At 42.0% G+C, this 16595-nt stretch overlaps 1 protein-coding gene across 5 annotated transcripts in view; it reads right to left on the reverse strand.

The window, feature by feature from the left end:
- shf (Src homology 2 domain containing F) overlaps nucleotides 1-16595 on the reverse strand; it is a gene marked incomplete at its 3' end in the record, with an annotated part of 102635 nt that overhangs the window by 13456 nt on the left and 72584 nt on the right. For 2 of the 5 annotated variants that reach the window (XM_083900729.1, XM_083900728.1), the window contains exons 3-4: nucleotides 14938-15156; nucleotides 2796-2942 (exon numbers count right to left, since the gene is read on the reverse strand). In XM_083900729.1, coding sequence (XP_083756855.1) covers nucleotides 2796-2942; nucleotides 14938-15156 — 366 coding nt within the window. Of the gene's footprint in view, nucleotides 1-2795; nucleotides 2943-13456; nucleotides 13556-14937; nucleotides 15157-16595 lie in introns of all 5 variants that reach the window. The other 3 variants (XM_083900727.1, XM_083900730.1, XM_083900731.1) reach the window with 3 other exon arrangements.

The following is a 16595-nucleotide window of genomic DNA, read 5'->3' on the forward strand; positions in this document are numbered from 1 at the left end:
GAGCTGATCGGGCTGCGAGAGACGATAAACACAGAGGTCAAAATGACCTCCAGGGTTACACGGTGACCACATCGACATGACATGCAATATTGTAATACAGAGGGACGCGATATGACAAAAAAGAAGCAGAAAATAGATTAGTCAACTTTTCAAGGGTGTCACTCTCCGTTATCTCTCCGACGGCCTCGTTCTCACTGCAGTGCCACAATGAAGCCACGGCACGGAACACACGGCAGTCTCGCTCTCCATTCTCTGAACACGGCGGCTTCTCCCTCGCCTCCCTTTGCACACACTCCTGCACAAATTCCTCTAATTAAGCGGGGTAATTAATTCTCATTTACTAATGGCACTCCAATCAAAAACAATCACCAGTCTGAGGGGCGAGGTGAGCCGTCATCCGCTACATTGCAAGGTGAAAATCAGCGTTTCCAGCTGGAACGTGTGAAATGATTAGCAGACCTGCATTTCATCAGAATGCGCTGCTACGCATCGAGAGTAGAGCTCAGCTTTGTATGATACGACACAAACTGGTGCATTTTAATTTATACTGACACGTTTTTAATCTCTGATGATTTCACATCTTTGTATAGATAAATCCCCCAAAGTCTAAGGCTGATTTCCAAGACAAAGGGGCGACCCACCAAAGAGCCAGCTTTTTGAAATTAAGTTTTTCTATTCGTCTTAGCGTCGATAAGAGGAAGGAAAGAAAGAACTGCGTGGATAATTAAAAAAAATAAAAGAGTGGATAATTAATTCATGTCATAAACAAAGGCAACAAAGCTTTTTCATTATACTCTGACAAAGGTGGCCTCCATTTACATGTAGATGTGATATCAGCCTCGTCAAGCGTTCTTTATATTTCGATAATGACGGGTGGTCTATGGTCTATTTTAAAACAAACCACACAGCCTTTAAGTCTTCACAAACACATAATGGCCCGTACGTGTTTACTATGGCTGAGCCGGTCTTGAATATGTAAGCAATCCCGTCTATAATAGATGAGTCATGTCTTGCTGTGTGACGATGGGTCCGTGTGCATGCCGAGGTCAAGAGAGTGCAGTGTAACTGTATTCACTGGGGACGTGGAGGCCATTAGGCCCCCTTGTGTCTGGCAAAGTGACCTTTGACCGTAAAGATGTAGAGTGGGGCCATACGGACTCAGACAGCGAGAGGATCGCTTTACAGCTGGATGCCAATCTTAAACCCACTCACATCACGGAGGGAACCAAAACCTTTCCCATGGATTTATGGACATAAATCAACTCCTCTTGCCCTGTCCTCGCCTACGACGCGCAGAGGTGTCCTCTTACACGGCCTCACTCTACGTCTTCCCACTCTGCCAAGGGAAATCCCATTCCTGGCATTAGTGCTGCTCCACGTCCTCCTTTTCCCTGGGTAATTACGACAGTGGGAGTGTTTGTCTGCGGAATGGCTTCAAAAATCAACTACAGAGCTGCGGGGCGTCACGTGACTCAGTTTGTTTAAACTGCCATGTTGGCAGGAAAAAAAGCTTCTGCAAACATGAATGGTGCCAAAGGACCAGTAACGGCACAGGTGCTTCTCACAAGTATAGAAGCAGCTGGAGCAGACACTGTTCCAGAACCTTTCTCTAATCCTACACTGGAGATGGTTAGAAATCAGAATAAAACAAGATATTATACCTACTAAGCAATGGTTCACCTCTGCCCTTTCTCTGGATCTTTGGTGAGTGGTCGAATCACCAAGGCCATGACAGGATTTTGTGACGTTCCTATGCATTTTCCATTTCAAAATTCCATAATTTTCCAGACTCAAATGTCCTTAAATACCAATTGTTAGATGCTTATTATGTAAATAAATGCTTTTAAAATCCTTCACTCATTCTTCAAGAAGCCAGCCCTTGGAAAACTTGCATGGATCCACGACACTGTCGCTCCCGACAATACGTGGCTGGCTCGTATGGAAAATAAATAAATAAATGAGAATCGCAGTCGCATGGCGGACAGTAACCATGGTAACCCAACACCATTCTACAGCCAGCTTGATTAGTTTCATTGTCTGGAAACGACAAAAAAACATACTGTTTTCCCTTTTTCCATACTTATTCAGACCTGGAAATTACTAAAATTAAATTCCATACTTTTCCATACTGTGTAGGAATCCCGTCTTTAAGATGAAACACTACATTTGTGCCAAATATGGCTAAACCTGCGGGTGAAGAGACTTAACACAGGCACTGACAATTACCTCAAAATGAGTTCAGTTCATCGATTCACGAGAGCCACTTGTAGAAAAAACAGTGGGCCAGAGAGAGACATCTGGGACAGTTATGAGTATGTTGACGAGAGGAAATGGGGGTCACAGCAAATGGCAATTACCCATGCAGAAGGCAGTTCGGCACAATTAAAACTAATGAGCCTTCAGCCCTAAAAACCTGCACAGGAGTTAGAGATTTTCTGCCACATGTAATCCAGATGGAAGAGAACAGCCATTACTGAACTAAGACTTTAAATTCACATTAGACTGTGCCTCGCAAAGATTGTGAACTATTCAAGTAAGTCATCACTGACCAGCAAATGACAGGGGAAACCAATCACACACACACACACACACACTTCACCGTTCACAGTGTTCCTTAATGAAATCAGAGAGACAGACATGTAACCGCACTGAAGGATGGTTCCCGGATGAATGGATGGATGATTGGGGGGAAGATGGATGGACGAATGGGACAGATTTAATGGGAGGGAAGGAGGGAGGGACAGTAACCGGGGTGGGGGGGGAAGACACAGGACAATGTGAACACCAACACCCACCATGGTGGTGCTGGTCACAGCTTGTCTGTCCCGGCGAGGGCTGAGCTGTCTGGGAGGGAGACTCCAGCTCCTCCACCAGGGGAGGGCTGGTGTTGAGCTGGCCAACAGGAGGGGGCCATGGTAGGTCCTTGATCACTTTAATCTCTACTGCAAGTGGTCCCCAAGTCACCAAGAAGAGAGGTGGAGGGAAGGAGAGGACGGAAACGAGAGGCATAAATGGGCGACGACAGACGGCGTGAAGAAGACAAGGAAACAATGACAGAAAAAAGTAGAGGGAAGAAAAGAGTATGCAATGTCAGCATCGTGGAAGAGAGCTGCTTTACAGGATAATCTGATCCAAGAATCAGCAGCAGCTGTAAAGTAGAGAAGGAAGGAGAGAATACAACAGGTCTGAAAAAGGAAGATTTGTTAGTTATAATGACAGGTTGGGTGTTGATAGCTGGTTCCACTTTGCAGATAAAATGAGTAAAGAACTTGGGGCTTAAAGTAGTGCTGGGCGCGTTAGCGTGGCATTTATGACACGTTTCTATGACGACTGACTGGAAAAAGACGCGCACGACGTCATGTTTACGAGATACTTTAAAAACAGAGGCACACGTATGCAGTACACAGGTACGCTGGTTATTTGTAACGCTGCTCTTTCCGTTTAATAAACAGAGTTCGACTGTAGGCGCGCTAACCGGCGCTAACTGGTATACGGTGCCTGGACTCCGGCATCGCGGCACGTAAACATGACGTCACGCACGTCCTTTTTCTCGTCAGTCGTCATGGAAACGCGTCGCCTTTAACCTAGTGCCCAGCACTAGGTTAAAGTTAGAAAGAGGGCTGGCGTTAGTGAAACGCTACTGAACATCAACTTCACTGAAGAAATGTCGGCCTGCAACGATTAATCCAACAACCTCAAAATTAGATTCTTTTTCTGATTTCTTTGCTCCATATAACAAAGGAATCATTCAAACTAAATAATTCTGGTTAATGGACAAAACACAACATCATTTGAACATGACAATGAATTGAGAAAATAATCTATGCTTGGCCTTGCCGTCCTTCCCCTCTCCGTTACCCCACATCCTCAGAACAAAAATCACTGATACAGTATATCAGCGCACAGTCTGTTGTTATTTTTAGTGCACGCCTTCAGAGAAAATAATGCATATGATGCAGAGAATATCTCCCACTGGAACAAACTTCAGAAGAATCCATCCTGATGATGGACACTCGGGCAGGCTTTGTCCCTTAAATAATGTCCAGCCAGCATATATTACTACCTCAGTGAATTGAGCGCTCGTGCAAAAGCATCCATCATTAGAGGAAGAGCCACATGTTAAGTAGCTGAGGACAAATGAGACGGAAGAAAGAAGGGACTTTTGTGTTGTAGCTTGAAACCAAAGGCTAATGAAGTCACATCAGTAGTAGTTTTTGGAGAGCTATTGCAATGCATATACGATTATATGTTTACGATTGTTGTTAACGCTGTTTTAGTATCCAGACACACCTTTTTCAAGTGAACCAAATGCAGGAAGAGGATCACAACGCAGGGCATTGTGGGTAGAAAGCAGGACATTGTGGGTAAACGCAACCAAAACATGCGCAACCAAAACATAAATGTTTGCAACGCATACACTGTAAAATAATAAAAAGTTGAGAAAACTCAAAATTTCAAGCCAACTTACTGCAATCGATGTTTGAGTTTACCGCCCAACAAAAGATCTTGAGTTTTTAAAAAATTTCCATCAACTAATATTATTTTGTTAGACAAACTTGTAAGTTTTGCCAACTAAAAATTTCAAATGTAATTTTTTAATATAATTTTTAAATCATCTTAACAAGATTAGTTAGCCAAACTGTATGAAAACATAATTTTGATTTGGTACAACACTAACTTACACGTTTGTGTAACAAAATAATATTAGTTGATGGAATTTTTTTAAAAACTCGAGATCTTTTGTTGGGCTGTAAACTCACAAATTGATTGATGTTCACATAAAACGATAAGATTTGATGCAGCTCCATGTTTTCCTCCTAATGGGAGGAAACAGAAGTTGTCCTGCATTAACCAATAGATGAGCGAGTTTTCTTGTTCATTGATGTCTCGTCTCCAGTAATTTTTGTTGCAGCGCCGCCTCAGGCGAGGAGGGGAATAGATTATTCAAAAGGTTTGGTTCGTTGCACTAAAGTGAGAAAGCAAAATCGGACCGGCTGAATGTTGCAACCCCCCAACTGACCCGAGTCAATTACGGGTCAATGGGGGGTTTGGTCATTTGAATAAGAATTCAATTGCAACAGATATTCTTAACAAATAAAAAAACTCCACCTTTATTTATTTAATACTGTACCAAACAAGATTAAAATAAAACACTTAAAAAAAGTTGGTAACGGCAGCGGCGGCGTCACTAGACTCAACATCGTGTTTACAAACCCGAGCGACAAAAAAGCAACAGACTGGCAGACGTTAATTAAGCAGCAGACGAGGCTTAGGGGCACGACGATAAAGTTGCTTTTGAGATATTCATTAAACAAAGGTTTTTGTATCAGAAATCTGGTTCTTGTTTTTGCTCATTATAAAAGGATGTGTTTTTTTTTGCTCAGTAATTAACAGGAAATGTCTTAGTTAAGAGCTTGCAGGATTTGCTATCGTGTCAACATCGAGTTTTGCTCAACTAAATGACGGCAATTATTTTGTCAGATTAGTGAAGTCGCATTTTTTGATTCAGCGCGATGTCCCCCTCGTCTAAGTGCTGCTTCAGCTGCCTACAATAATAAAAAAAAAAGATAGGAGCTGCATTCATAAGCGTGAGTGTATCGTTTATTGGGCCGGTGCAGCGTCTGGTTTTCAGTGGGAGGATGAACATAATTTGATAGACTTGTCTGTCCATAACCCGGCGAGGAATTGCAGCACGGTGGTTTCAAAATACATGCTAATGAGAAGCAATATCAGCAAAGATGAAGGGGAAAAAGCTGCAGAATATTTGGTCTGACAAGCAATTAAATAGCTGGGGCTACCGTGTCAAGGGGCTTATCTAGGGAAAGGTGGCTGGAAGGAGAAGCCGTTTGCTGCCTATACTAATGGGGAAAAGTGTGGGGTGGTGGAACAGCGGGGGATTGGAGACAGAAGGTCACAAACTCTGGAAGATAATATAACTTCCTCTAGTTTGGGGTGAAGTAAGGGACTCTCTTCCTATGAGATTAAAAGCCTAATACTCATTTCACATTGCAGATTAGTGTGTAATTGTTCGGGGAGCTGAAGGCCTGCCTGCACTCTGCAGAGTCAGTGTGAGGAAGACGAGATGATGCGGGCGAGCGTGGATCAGATTTGCTTGGTTTCACAGTTGAATAATTACATTAAGCTACTGTGGAAATCGAGGTAAGGCGGATCCAGGAGTTTTTTTTTTTTTTTTTTCGCAAAATTGGGCGACTGAAACTCACTTTCAAATGTATTTTTAAAAAATGATGCCCTTTCGGAGACCCTGCTTAATAAGCGTCGACTCTGTGTGCGATGTTGCGTAATGGATGAGACAATATTTACGCCAAGCAGTGTTGTTCATGTAGTGCGCCGGTAACACACTGGAGCTTATTTACACATCAGCCCTGATGGTTCGTTGCGCTGCCTCAGAGATTTCCATACTTTCATCTCCAACACAACAACATACAAACAACATTAATAACCATGTATCCAGCTGATTATCAGGAGTCAAAAGCTAGTTTATGGGGGGAAAAGGGTGTAGTCATTTAACCCTATAACACCAAACGTATCATATGTGATACATTTGTTTTTGAGCCCCCCACATGAGCAGTGTGACAATTTCTTCCTTGACAAACCCGATATATAAAATTACGGGAAACCCGACAGAGATGCCAGCACTGCATGGGCCACTTTGCCCATGTGTACTGTGAGAAATGCAAAGTGCATCTCTGTCTGAAAAACAGTTTTCAAGCCTGCCATCACTCAAAAATAAAAAGGTTGTGAACAGCAAATGAGTAAAAAAAAATAACTGAAATGTTATGTCTTCCAGACTTCCACCCTGCCAGTTCCATTGCTACATTGTTTTTGTTAGATTTTGTGTCTTTTTTGTTCAAGAAAAAAAAAAGAATCTTTAAACATTGTGACCTGCTGTATCAAATATGATATAAATTAAAAACCGCTATATGGAAATTGATATTTGACCAAAAAAAAGGAAAATGTTTGTTTGTTCAGAAGGAACAATAAAGGCTCCAGTTTCAAAGAATTTGGATTTTCTGTCAATGATTTAATGGTTTGGGCTTTACAGGGTTAAAGACTGGAGAAAACATCAATCTGGAGTCTCCGATTCTGACTATTGCAATTAATGATTACAGTAAACGTATGTTTTTCCTTCCCTGAATGTGACCACAAAGAGCCTAATGACTATTTCTAGGGAAGCTGAAATAGGTCCAAAAGATTACTCTATCTTTGCCATTTAATCTGATTACATTTGGATCAATATGCTATCTCTTAACTGGATTATTCTCAATCCATATTAGTACACGACACCTGTCGACTATGAATGAATCCAAATCAATGAAACATCAAGTTAACCACACAAACATGCCTATAGGACAAAAATCTCTTCCTTGTGCCAGTCAACATTTCACCTGGATTTTAACACAGCACATTTGATTACGAGCATTGTAAACATTGCAGCCGAATCGTTATTTGAAAGCTTGAATCCTTGGAAAAAAGGGGCACCTGCTCCCTTTGTTTTCTCAAAATTAAAGTTTACCTTCCCTTTGTTCTGACCAGGAGCACGTCTATTTTTAAAGCTGGGTGTTTGTTTACCTCGGCTTTTCATTAGCCCATGGTACTTGTAAACACATCGCAACACCATAAATCACCAGCGACGCTCGTTTCCACCAACGCCATTTAATTTGGTTCTGCTTAATCTGGCTGGCTAATTGCATGCAAATTCAAAAACAAGCCCGAAGATTGTGATGTTTATGCTGCACGTTTCGAGCCAAAAAGCTCAGGAAAACAAAGCCAGCCTCCTTTGAAGATGCGTTAGCTCCATCGCTACACCCCAATCATAACAGATAACCACCGTGTATCGCGCAAGGGAAGCGAAAATGCCACCTCATAATTCTCTGCATATGGTATCTGCCACATTATTCGGCCCAGCTCTCTTTCAAAGCACAGATCTGTTTGTTGGCACAAGAATGACATGAGATGACAGCCAGGCCTCTTCTTAAAAAGAGAAAGAAGTGAGAGATAGGTGAGTGACGGCTGGCCGAGCAGGAGCTTTCTGGAGGGCTTGCCGGGTGACGCGACGCTTCTCTACTTTGTGAGGAAGGTTTACAGCGCTGCTGTGCTGTGACCAATGTGTGCGAGTGCGATAACGCCCCGTGGCCCAGAGAAAGATGGCATGACACAAAGACGCTCAAGGAAGAGGGCAGGCGGGAAAGGTTATCAGGAAGGAGTTGCAGAAGAGGACGGGAGGAAGCCAGAACAGGCAAACAGGATTCAGAAAAATCTGAATCACCAAAACTGAGAGACAAAAACAGCTGGTGCAGGTAACAACTGCAGGACTGTTATTTACTTTAGGACGTGAGCCTTGAATTCCTGGGCCAACGAAGATTCATTTTAAAAAAGAAACCATAACACTCCGCAATACCAAAGGGAGCAACTTCAGACAGCACCCACTGTTATCTTCCCTGTTAAATGCATGGTACCCCGCTGGCCAGGAGCCAAAAGAAAGGAGTTACTAGCAGGTACCAGAGGGCAAAGAGATTAAGTAACAATAGCTCTTGATCCCCCTTCCTGCTGCGATGAGGTTCATATTTCCGACGCTGGTGTGTCCACGTCTGGGTGTGTGAGTGAGCGTGCCACATGTGCAACACAAAGCACGCAGGGATTAAGCCGACGGGACACACGAGCGCACTTTCCATTGCGAGCGTCGTCATGTGGTCAATTCTAATGCGTCTTCCTCACTCTTCACGCTCGGGGTCATCCATCACCCGCACTCAACAGACGAAAGGGAGGCTGTGACAGAGGCTGTGACATGTGTGTGTGTGTGTGTTCTTTCTGGGGTGGTGGGGGGGATGAGTGATTAACCAAACCGCAAATACACAGCCACCAAGCACCTTAACAAGGCAGGGAATTTACATTCCACTGCATACCTGTCAGGATAGAGAGTGAATAATAACGCCAGACCATGTTGTGTAGAGGTGAGAATGCAGGCAGCCATGGGGACAACTGAGGGGAAAAGTGCTGTAGCCACGAGCATTAGTCTGCTGTCCCTTTCCCTGTCATTAATGAAGACAAATAGTCTGCAGATTGCATTATTGTGTTATACCATGGAGGGAAGGTGTAGGCCCTACTCTGTACTTATTTATTCCCTTTTCTTTTTTTTCACAAACACTGCACTGTTTAAGTGTGGTTATACATCTTTTTTTTCATTATCTGTTAATACTTATTTTGCAGACGTTTTGATGTGCCACATAATTGTTGGGATGTAAAACGTGAGTGTTTTTGATGCGCACACAAAAGTGCCGCTGAAATCCAGTCCTGTGAACAGCATCATTAGTCATTGACATTACGCAGCCATAAAGAGCTTCAGAAACTATAGAATCATAAAGGAGCAAATTCGCTCAGCAAACGGCGCAGTATAGACGGAGTATAAATGAAGCCGTCTGCCTACAGAAGTGGTTGAAACGGCGACGGGAGAACATTTTAAATCACTAATTTCACTGCGGAGCCGTTAATGCGTTTCCTGTTCAGCCATGTGGGACTGGCTACTGAGGGGAAGGTACACACCATGTTGTAAATTAGGGTAATAATGGTATCATCCATTGCAGATAGCCAACGTTAAATCAAAAGGTGAATTTACAAAACTTAATGCATCCTTAAAACAAACAATTTAGGAAACTTGACATGCAAATATGTGCTTTAGATAAAAGACTTTCTTTACTGTAAGTAACAGTATCAGATACCTAAATTTTGTTATTTGTTCCTACAAATAATGGCTTCAATCAATGAAGCCATTATGGCCTGGCCTCTTTTTATATTCTCTTCAATTAAAGGTCCCATATTATGCAAAATCAACTTTTTAATAATTTAAATCCTTATATTTGGGACTCTGGAGGCCCTATCAGTCGGCAAACTGTGAAAAAAAGATGACTCACTCATGTTTTTGTGGTCCTCAGTCTAAGTAAAGGAGATAAAACACACGATGTTGACTTCCGCACTCACTGGAACATCACAATGCGCTAAATTCCTGGAATTGTTGTTTCGCCGAGCTCCACTTTGTCCGTAAAACATGCAAGAGTGCTGCCGAGGGCAACGGTATCTGAAAACCGTAAGTCTGCGAAAAGTTCTATTCTTGGCTCCAAAGTGCAGCACAGGGTTCTACACAAACAGAGGATTTATCTGTCCAGTGGATACATGTTATATATGACAGCAATGTGCCTGCTAGAGCCTGCAAATGATCACTTTTCCAAATGCTAACTGCTGTTAGCTCCCAGTAGCCTCAGTGGCTGATGTCATTTCCTGTCCCTTAAGTTTTGTTTCATTTACCTAATTTAACCTAACAATCATGCAAAGCATTCAATGCTGCCCAAAATGAGACATGAAAATTTCAAGAATGAAATCGACAGTCAGTAAGAGAATTGTTATCAAACTTATTACTTACTACTTATTTAGATGAAAGCTATCGTTTAAAAACCAAATGGAGAACTGCACAGCACCTGCTTCATGAGAAAATGAGACAGGGAAATCTCATTTTCTATTACAGGGGAGATTTTAGATTAAGATTAAGCTAACAGCAAACTGGTAAAATCTGACAATTTACCCTGAGCTGACTCTTAAAAGTGATGCAACGCTGACTTCTGAAGCGGACACAATAGCACCGTCAGCAGCCCTAAAGAACTGCTTCAAAAATGGACTTAAATGCTGAGGCACTGTGTACTTTCTTGACATTTGAGGTAAGCTGGTTGCAAAGATCAAAGCCTCAGGTGCAGATGCACAAAGTCCAACCTTGAAAGATGGGTAACTTTCTGTAAGCCTCTTGATGTCTGGATCTGAGGCTCATCCACAAAACCAACCAAAGTTTGTCCCCGAGACTCGTTTCACATCTTTCTTCCCGTCTTCCAAACAGTGGGGGGAATTATTGCTGCCCGAATAGAGGATGTGCAATAAATCAAAGTACTTTTTGGCCTGCACCTTTCTCCTTTGAAAGACAATTTAAGGACTTAGCTCTTCCAATTCCCAGCCAACACGTTGACATCCAAAGGGAAATTAAATTAATCATCATCAAAAGAGGGACAGTGTCTGTAAAGGGGAGTTGAAAGAGGGACGTGTTAGTAAACAGCATCTGAAACAACCTCCTCTGAGTGCTGCTTGACAGAAAAATAATGAAGGGGAGAGGAAAAGCGATTAAGAGAGCAGCATCTCTTATTTAACTAATCAGTGGCGGAGGAAGAACAGTACGACTCCTATGAGAATGACACCTGAGGGCCTAGATTATACAAGGAGAAAAAAAAGAGGAAGTAACATAAATGTCAAGAAAACACAGAAGGAAAAGTGTGTCAATATATTATACGTGCAGTGTGAATGAGTTGGAACAGAGCTTGTCCAAACAAGACTAAGCTCTATGTAAATCGGGACGGCTGCCGCAGATGACAAGATGTTCACTTAGTGTAAGGTATTAGACTGGTATACTCATTATAGATCAGCATCAGTATGCACCAAACCTCCTTTGAGCCTCTTTCACAAATAAGATTCACAAGCTTTCTTCCTTTTGATGACACAAAGATTTAACACACATTTATTATTATTATTATTATTATTATTATTATTAATAATAATAATAATAATAATAATGAAGCTTATATCTTATATGCAACTACAGTGAAGACCATGTCAGCATCATCTCTGCTCTCTTACCTCGATTACTGTGGCTCATCTCGTCAATTAAACAGAAGTGTAAACATTTCCTAAAGGTTTCAGATATTAACAGTCCTATACCATTTTTCTCCAAGTTAACCTAGTTCCCTGGTGTCCTAATAAACTAATGTCTGCGACACGCAGACATGTTCATTAGGCTTTGGTCAAATAATTAGGATGAAGAAACACAGCAGTTCAACCACCCTGCCAAAACAGCCCCGTTATCATTTGGAAAAGTGATAATTTGCAGGATCTAGCAGGCACATTGCAGATAAATCCTCTGAGGCTGGAAGTTTGTGTAGGACTCTGTGCTGCACTGTGGAACCAAGAATATAACTTTTCACAGACTTTGCGGACTTCCGTTTTTTAGATGCCGTTGCCCTCGCCAGCACTCTCGCGTGTTTTACGGACAAAGCGGAGCTCCGCGAGACAACAATTCCAGGAATTTAGCTTTAAGTTTTATCTCCTTTACTTAGACTGAGTCATCTTTTTTCCCACTTTGCCGACTGATAGGACCTCCAGAGTCCCAAATATAAGGATTTAAATGATTAAAAAGTTGATTTTGCATAATATGGGACCTTTAAATTCATCAAGGAAGTTTTTTAGAAATCAATCAACATGAAATACTGACTTCTGTTTCACACACGTGTGACACTGTGGGTTAGTGGACAGGTGCCAAACAGGGCTGCATATACAGTACGGTAAAAATATATGTATGAATGGGTGAAGCACTTTGAGCGGTCATTGCTAAAAGAAAAGCCCTTCATAAATACAGGTAATTTACCAGGACATAGAAAGTTAAATCCACCACCTGATCTCCACTTCCCAAACGTGATTAACTAGATCTCAATTTATCTATCTACAGATATCAATTTGGCTTTATTAAAACACCATTTCATGTTCAGCACACGGATGGAGGATAAAAATTAACAAGTCTATAAAGCGCAATTTAAAAACTCAACTCCACAAATGGTCATGCGTATTTTATTTTTTTTAAAGGCATTGTTGAAGTGACTGTAGTTAAAAAAAGGGAAATGGAACCGTCACGATTTAATGATCCTGATGTTATTGTGCAGGATACACATTCGAATTGAAGACTTTCTTAAATAGAAATAAAAGCAAATTCTATCTCAGTAGAAGTAGAATGGATTTTTTTTTAAAGTTTTTTCTTTTCTTTTCGTTGGTCTTTCTTTGTATTTCATGCCTTGAAGGCAATTAACACTTAGGAAATGTCTCAACACGTGCTCATTGTTTGATTGGTGTGTGTGTTTGTCTCTTTATGGAAAAGGGAAATGTCAGGACAGCTTTGTAACACAGAGATGTCACTTGGACAGTTTTAGGTTTGTGAGCAATACGTCCCCAAAGATTTTTCTCGTGGCACCCACCTACCTCCCTATCACCCCTACGCCTGACAACACTTGTGTGTCCACTAAAATCCTGATTTGAGTCCCGGTGCCATTTTTAGCACACTGGATAATCACAACTGTAGCGTCCTGGTAATGTCATCTGAATCAAGAAATGTCTCAAATCAAGCTGATTTTGCCTTTGAAGTGGGTGAAGTGACCTTTTCTCAAATCTACTGCAAGACTTTATTAAATTTTTTATCATTAGTTCTGAGGATTTCAGTTAGAAATTCACCCCCAAAACCAACAAAAGAGTCCTTTAAGGCTCAGACATCACTGTCACAATGTGAACATGAAAAAGAAAAAAACAAAAAACAAACACAGACAGACATGAGACACTCCCCATCCCCCGTCTCCAGTGGTACCTGTTAGGGATTTAGAGGTGCAGTCCTTTCTTCTGTGGGGATCTGATCCAGTGCCACCTACAGAGCCCTCGTAGCTAATGCAGTCATAACAAAGCAGAGCTGTTCAAGGATAAAAAAAAAGAAAAAATATAAAGAGAAAGGGCCTTCTTTAATCACTTAAAAAGCTTGATGTTTCTTTCTTTCTTTTTTTTTAATTTGGGGTGCATATTTATAGTCCAAAGCCATGTTCTTTCCAGGAACAGCCCTGTTTGATGTTATGGCTGTGTTAGCCATGCTAAAGCTCCCACAACACAGAGACTACCTGCACCTACATGCACCTGCACAACCAATCATGCCTTTCCACCCCCAAAGCAGAAGATATCATCTTAAGTTTGAACAGACAGCAGCTGGATCAAAACAACACAGAGTATGCTGGACACCTGCAAGTGAACTGAGCAGGTGTTTGAACACAGGGGGGAAAAGAAGAAGAAGAAGAAGTGTAAATGTAGTTGAAAGCAGCAGCAGAAACATTAAACCTGTCAGAAGCCACAAGCAAATATGTTAGAGCTGTCAACAGTCACCTGGATTAGTCGAGCAGAAAAGAAAGATGTATTTGTTAAAACATTGAGATTGAAATGGAAAAATGCAGTCCTAGCTACGCTGAATTTGAACATGGGTAGATTCAAAGTGTATTGACATCATTATGCAACAGGTATTTCCATTTAAATTAGGATGAAGAAAGCTAATTTATGGTCTGTCAAAAAGGAGTTGAATTAAAATTAGTGCTGGGCCGTTAACGTTAAAACATGGCGCGTTTCCGTGACGACTGACCGAAAAAGACGCGCGTGGCGGAACGCGTATGCAGTACACAGGTACGCTGGTTATTTGTAGCGCTGCTCTTTTTGTTTAATAAACAGACCTCTCCAGCTCTAATGGAGGCGTGCTAAAGGAGCTAACGGAGCTAACTGGTAAATGGTGCCTGGACTCTGGTGCCGCGGCACGAAAAACTGTGGGACTTAAGAGAAACGCATTTTAACAATAGGGAGTCACGTAAACATGATGCACGCGTGTCTTTTTCCGGTCACTCATGGAAACGCGTCACACTGGCGGCGTTAACGGACACCGTTAACATTGGCGTCATTGACGTCATTAACATGCCCAGCATTAACTGAAACACGTAACTTTTCGTTTAATAAACATACCTCTCCAGCTCTACTGTATGTGCGCTAGCGGCGCTAAAGTAGCTAACGGAGTTAACTTGTAAATGGTGCCTGGATTCTGGTGCCGCAGCACGAAAAATGCCATGTTGACGCCATTAACAGGCGCCGGTAACGTGCCCAGCACCAACTGAAATACATCTTGTAAGACAAAGTAAAGTGGCAAAGTTGTGCACTCTTATTAATATTATTATTATCAAATAAACTTGTTTACCTATTTCTTCTTAATATCAGTCATATATTATGTTTGGTGATACTCTCGTCTCTGCACTGGTTTTGTCGTACCTGCAAATGCTTTGGAAATCCTCTCCTTCTTCCACTCCCAGGGCTGGTCATACTCTTCGGGGGGTCGCTCGTCGTCCTGGGGCAGCCGACTTTCCCTCGGGCAGCGCGGGTGCTCGGGGTCCGTGTCACCGCCGTTCTCTGTTGGCTCGTATGGCGTGTCGTACAGAGGGAGCTGCCTCACGGATCCTTCTTTAGACCCTCGTCCGCTGGATCGTATTTCTAGAATCGAGGAGAAAGACCGGTCATTAATGCAACTCCATGGGAAACAACAGCATCGGCAAATGAGAAATGAGGATTTACCACTGTGTATGCACTTAGGAGACACTAAAACAACACATTTTGTAATGGTGAATGTTTTTGAGGGACAAAACAGCTTCAGCTACACAGTCAGATTAAAGGGGACATATTATCCCCTATTTCTCCAAGTTAACCTAGTTCCCTGGTGTCCTAATGAACAAGTCTGTGACATGCTTTGGTCAAAATACCATAAGGATGAAGCACCACAGCAGTTCAATCACCCTGCCAAAACAGCCCTCTTCAGATACGCTCGGTATAGTAGTATCTCTTTAAAAAAAAGTAAAACGAAACTTAAGGGACAGGAAATGACATCAGCCACAGAGGCTACTGGGAGCTAACAGCAGATAGCATTTGGAAAAGTGATAATTTGCAGGCTCTAGCAGGCACATTGCCATCAAATGTATTCACTGGACAGATAAATTCTCTGAGGCTGGAAGTGTGTGTAGAACTCTGTGCTGCACTGTGGAGCCAAAAATATAACTTTTCGCGGACTTTTAATTTTTTCGGATACCGTTGCCCTCGCCAGCACTCTCACGAGGAGGACCACAAAAACATGAGTGAGTCATCTTTTTTCACACTTTGCCGACTGAAAGGACCTCCAGAGTCCCAAATATAAGAATTTAAATGATTAAAAAGTAGACTTTGCATAATATGTTCCCTTGAAGCTAGTTTTTTGTACCAGAGCTGGATGCATCATACATGGCAGGCAAAAATTCATACAGTTAGACCGTTACTATGAGTTTTAACGGTGACACACAATAGACACAGATGCTGGTAACCAGGTCTGTCAACGAGGCTTAATGTATGCTGGGAACTCTCACACTTGTGTTGTATCTCAAGAGCAAATCTCACTCAGCTGAGGTGGTGTGGAAGCAGGAAGGGGCCTCTTACATGAACAGGCAGTTTACTGTTCCTGAACTAATGACAGAAGAAAGACACAGAGACACTAGCAGAGCTGTAGTGAGGAGGCAGAGGTCTGAGATAAAAACACACTGATCACCCCTCCAAAAAACTGCCTTGCCTCGAGCTATACATGCCTGCTCTGTCAGAACAGAAGTATGGCTGAACGCCACACTCATCTCTTTCAAACCAACAGCAGATGAATGGAGGTTAGACATTTAAATTAATTTGAAACACCAAACACCAAACAGCACTAAAAACAAATTGGTTCTCAGCATGAATACCCAAGCAGTTTTTAATACAGCACTTAGTACTTCAAAAATACAGTAGGGACTTAAGTCTAAAATCCCACTGCAATCACTAAAGACCATAATAATCGCAGCAATCAAATCTAATCATTTAATATTATTAAAAAGCAAACAAACAAACAATATTGTTATAACGGCCTCAACACACCAGGG

This window comes from Microchirus variegatus (genome assembly GCF_963457635.1).
Source record: "Microchirus variegatus genome assembly, chromosome: 14".
In the NCBI taxonomy this organism is placed as follows: domain Eukaryota; kingdom Metazoa; phylum Chordata; class Actinopteri; order Pleuronectiformes; family Soleidae; genus Microchirus; species Microchirus variegatus.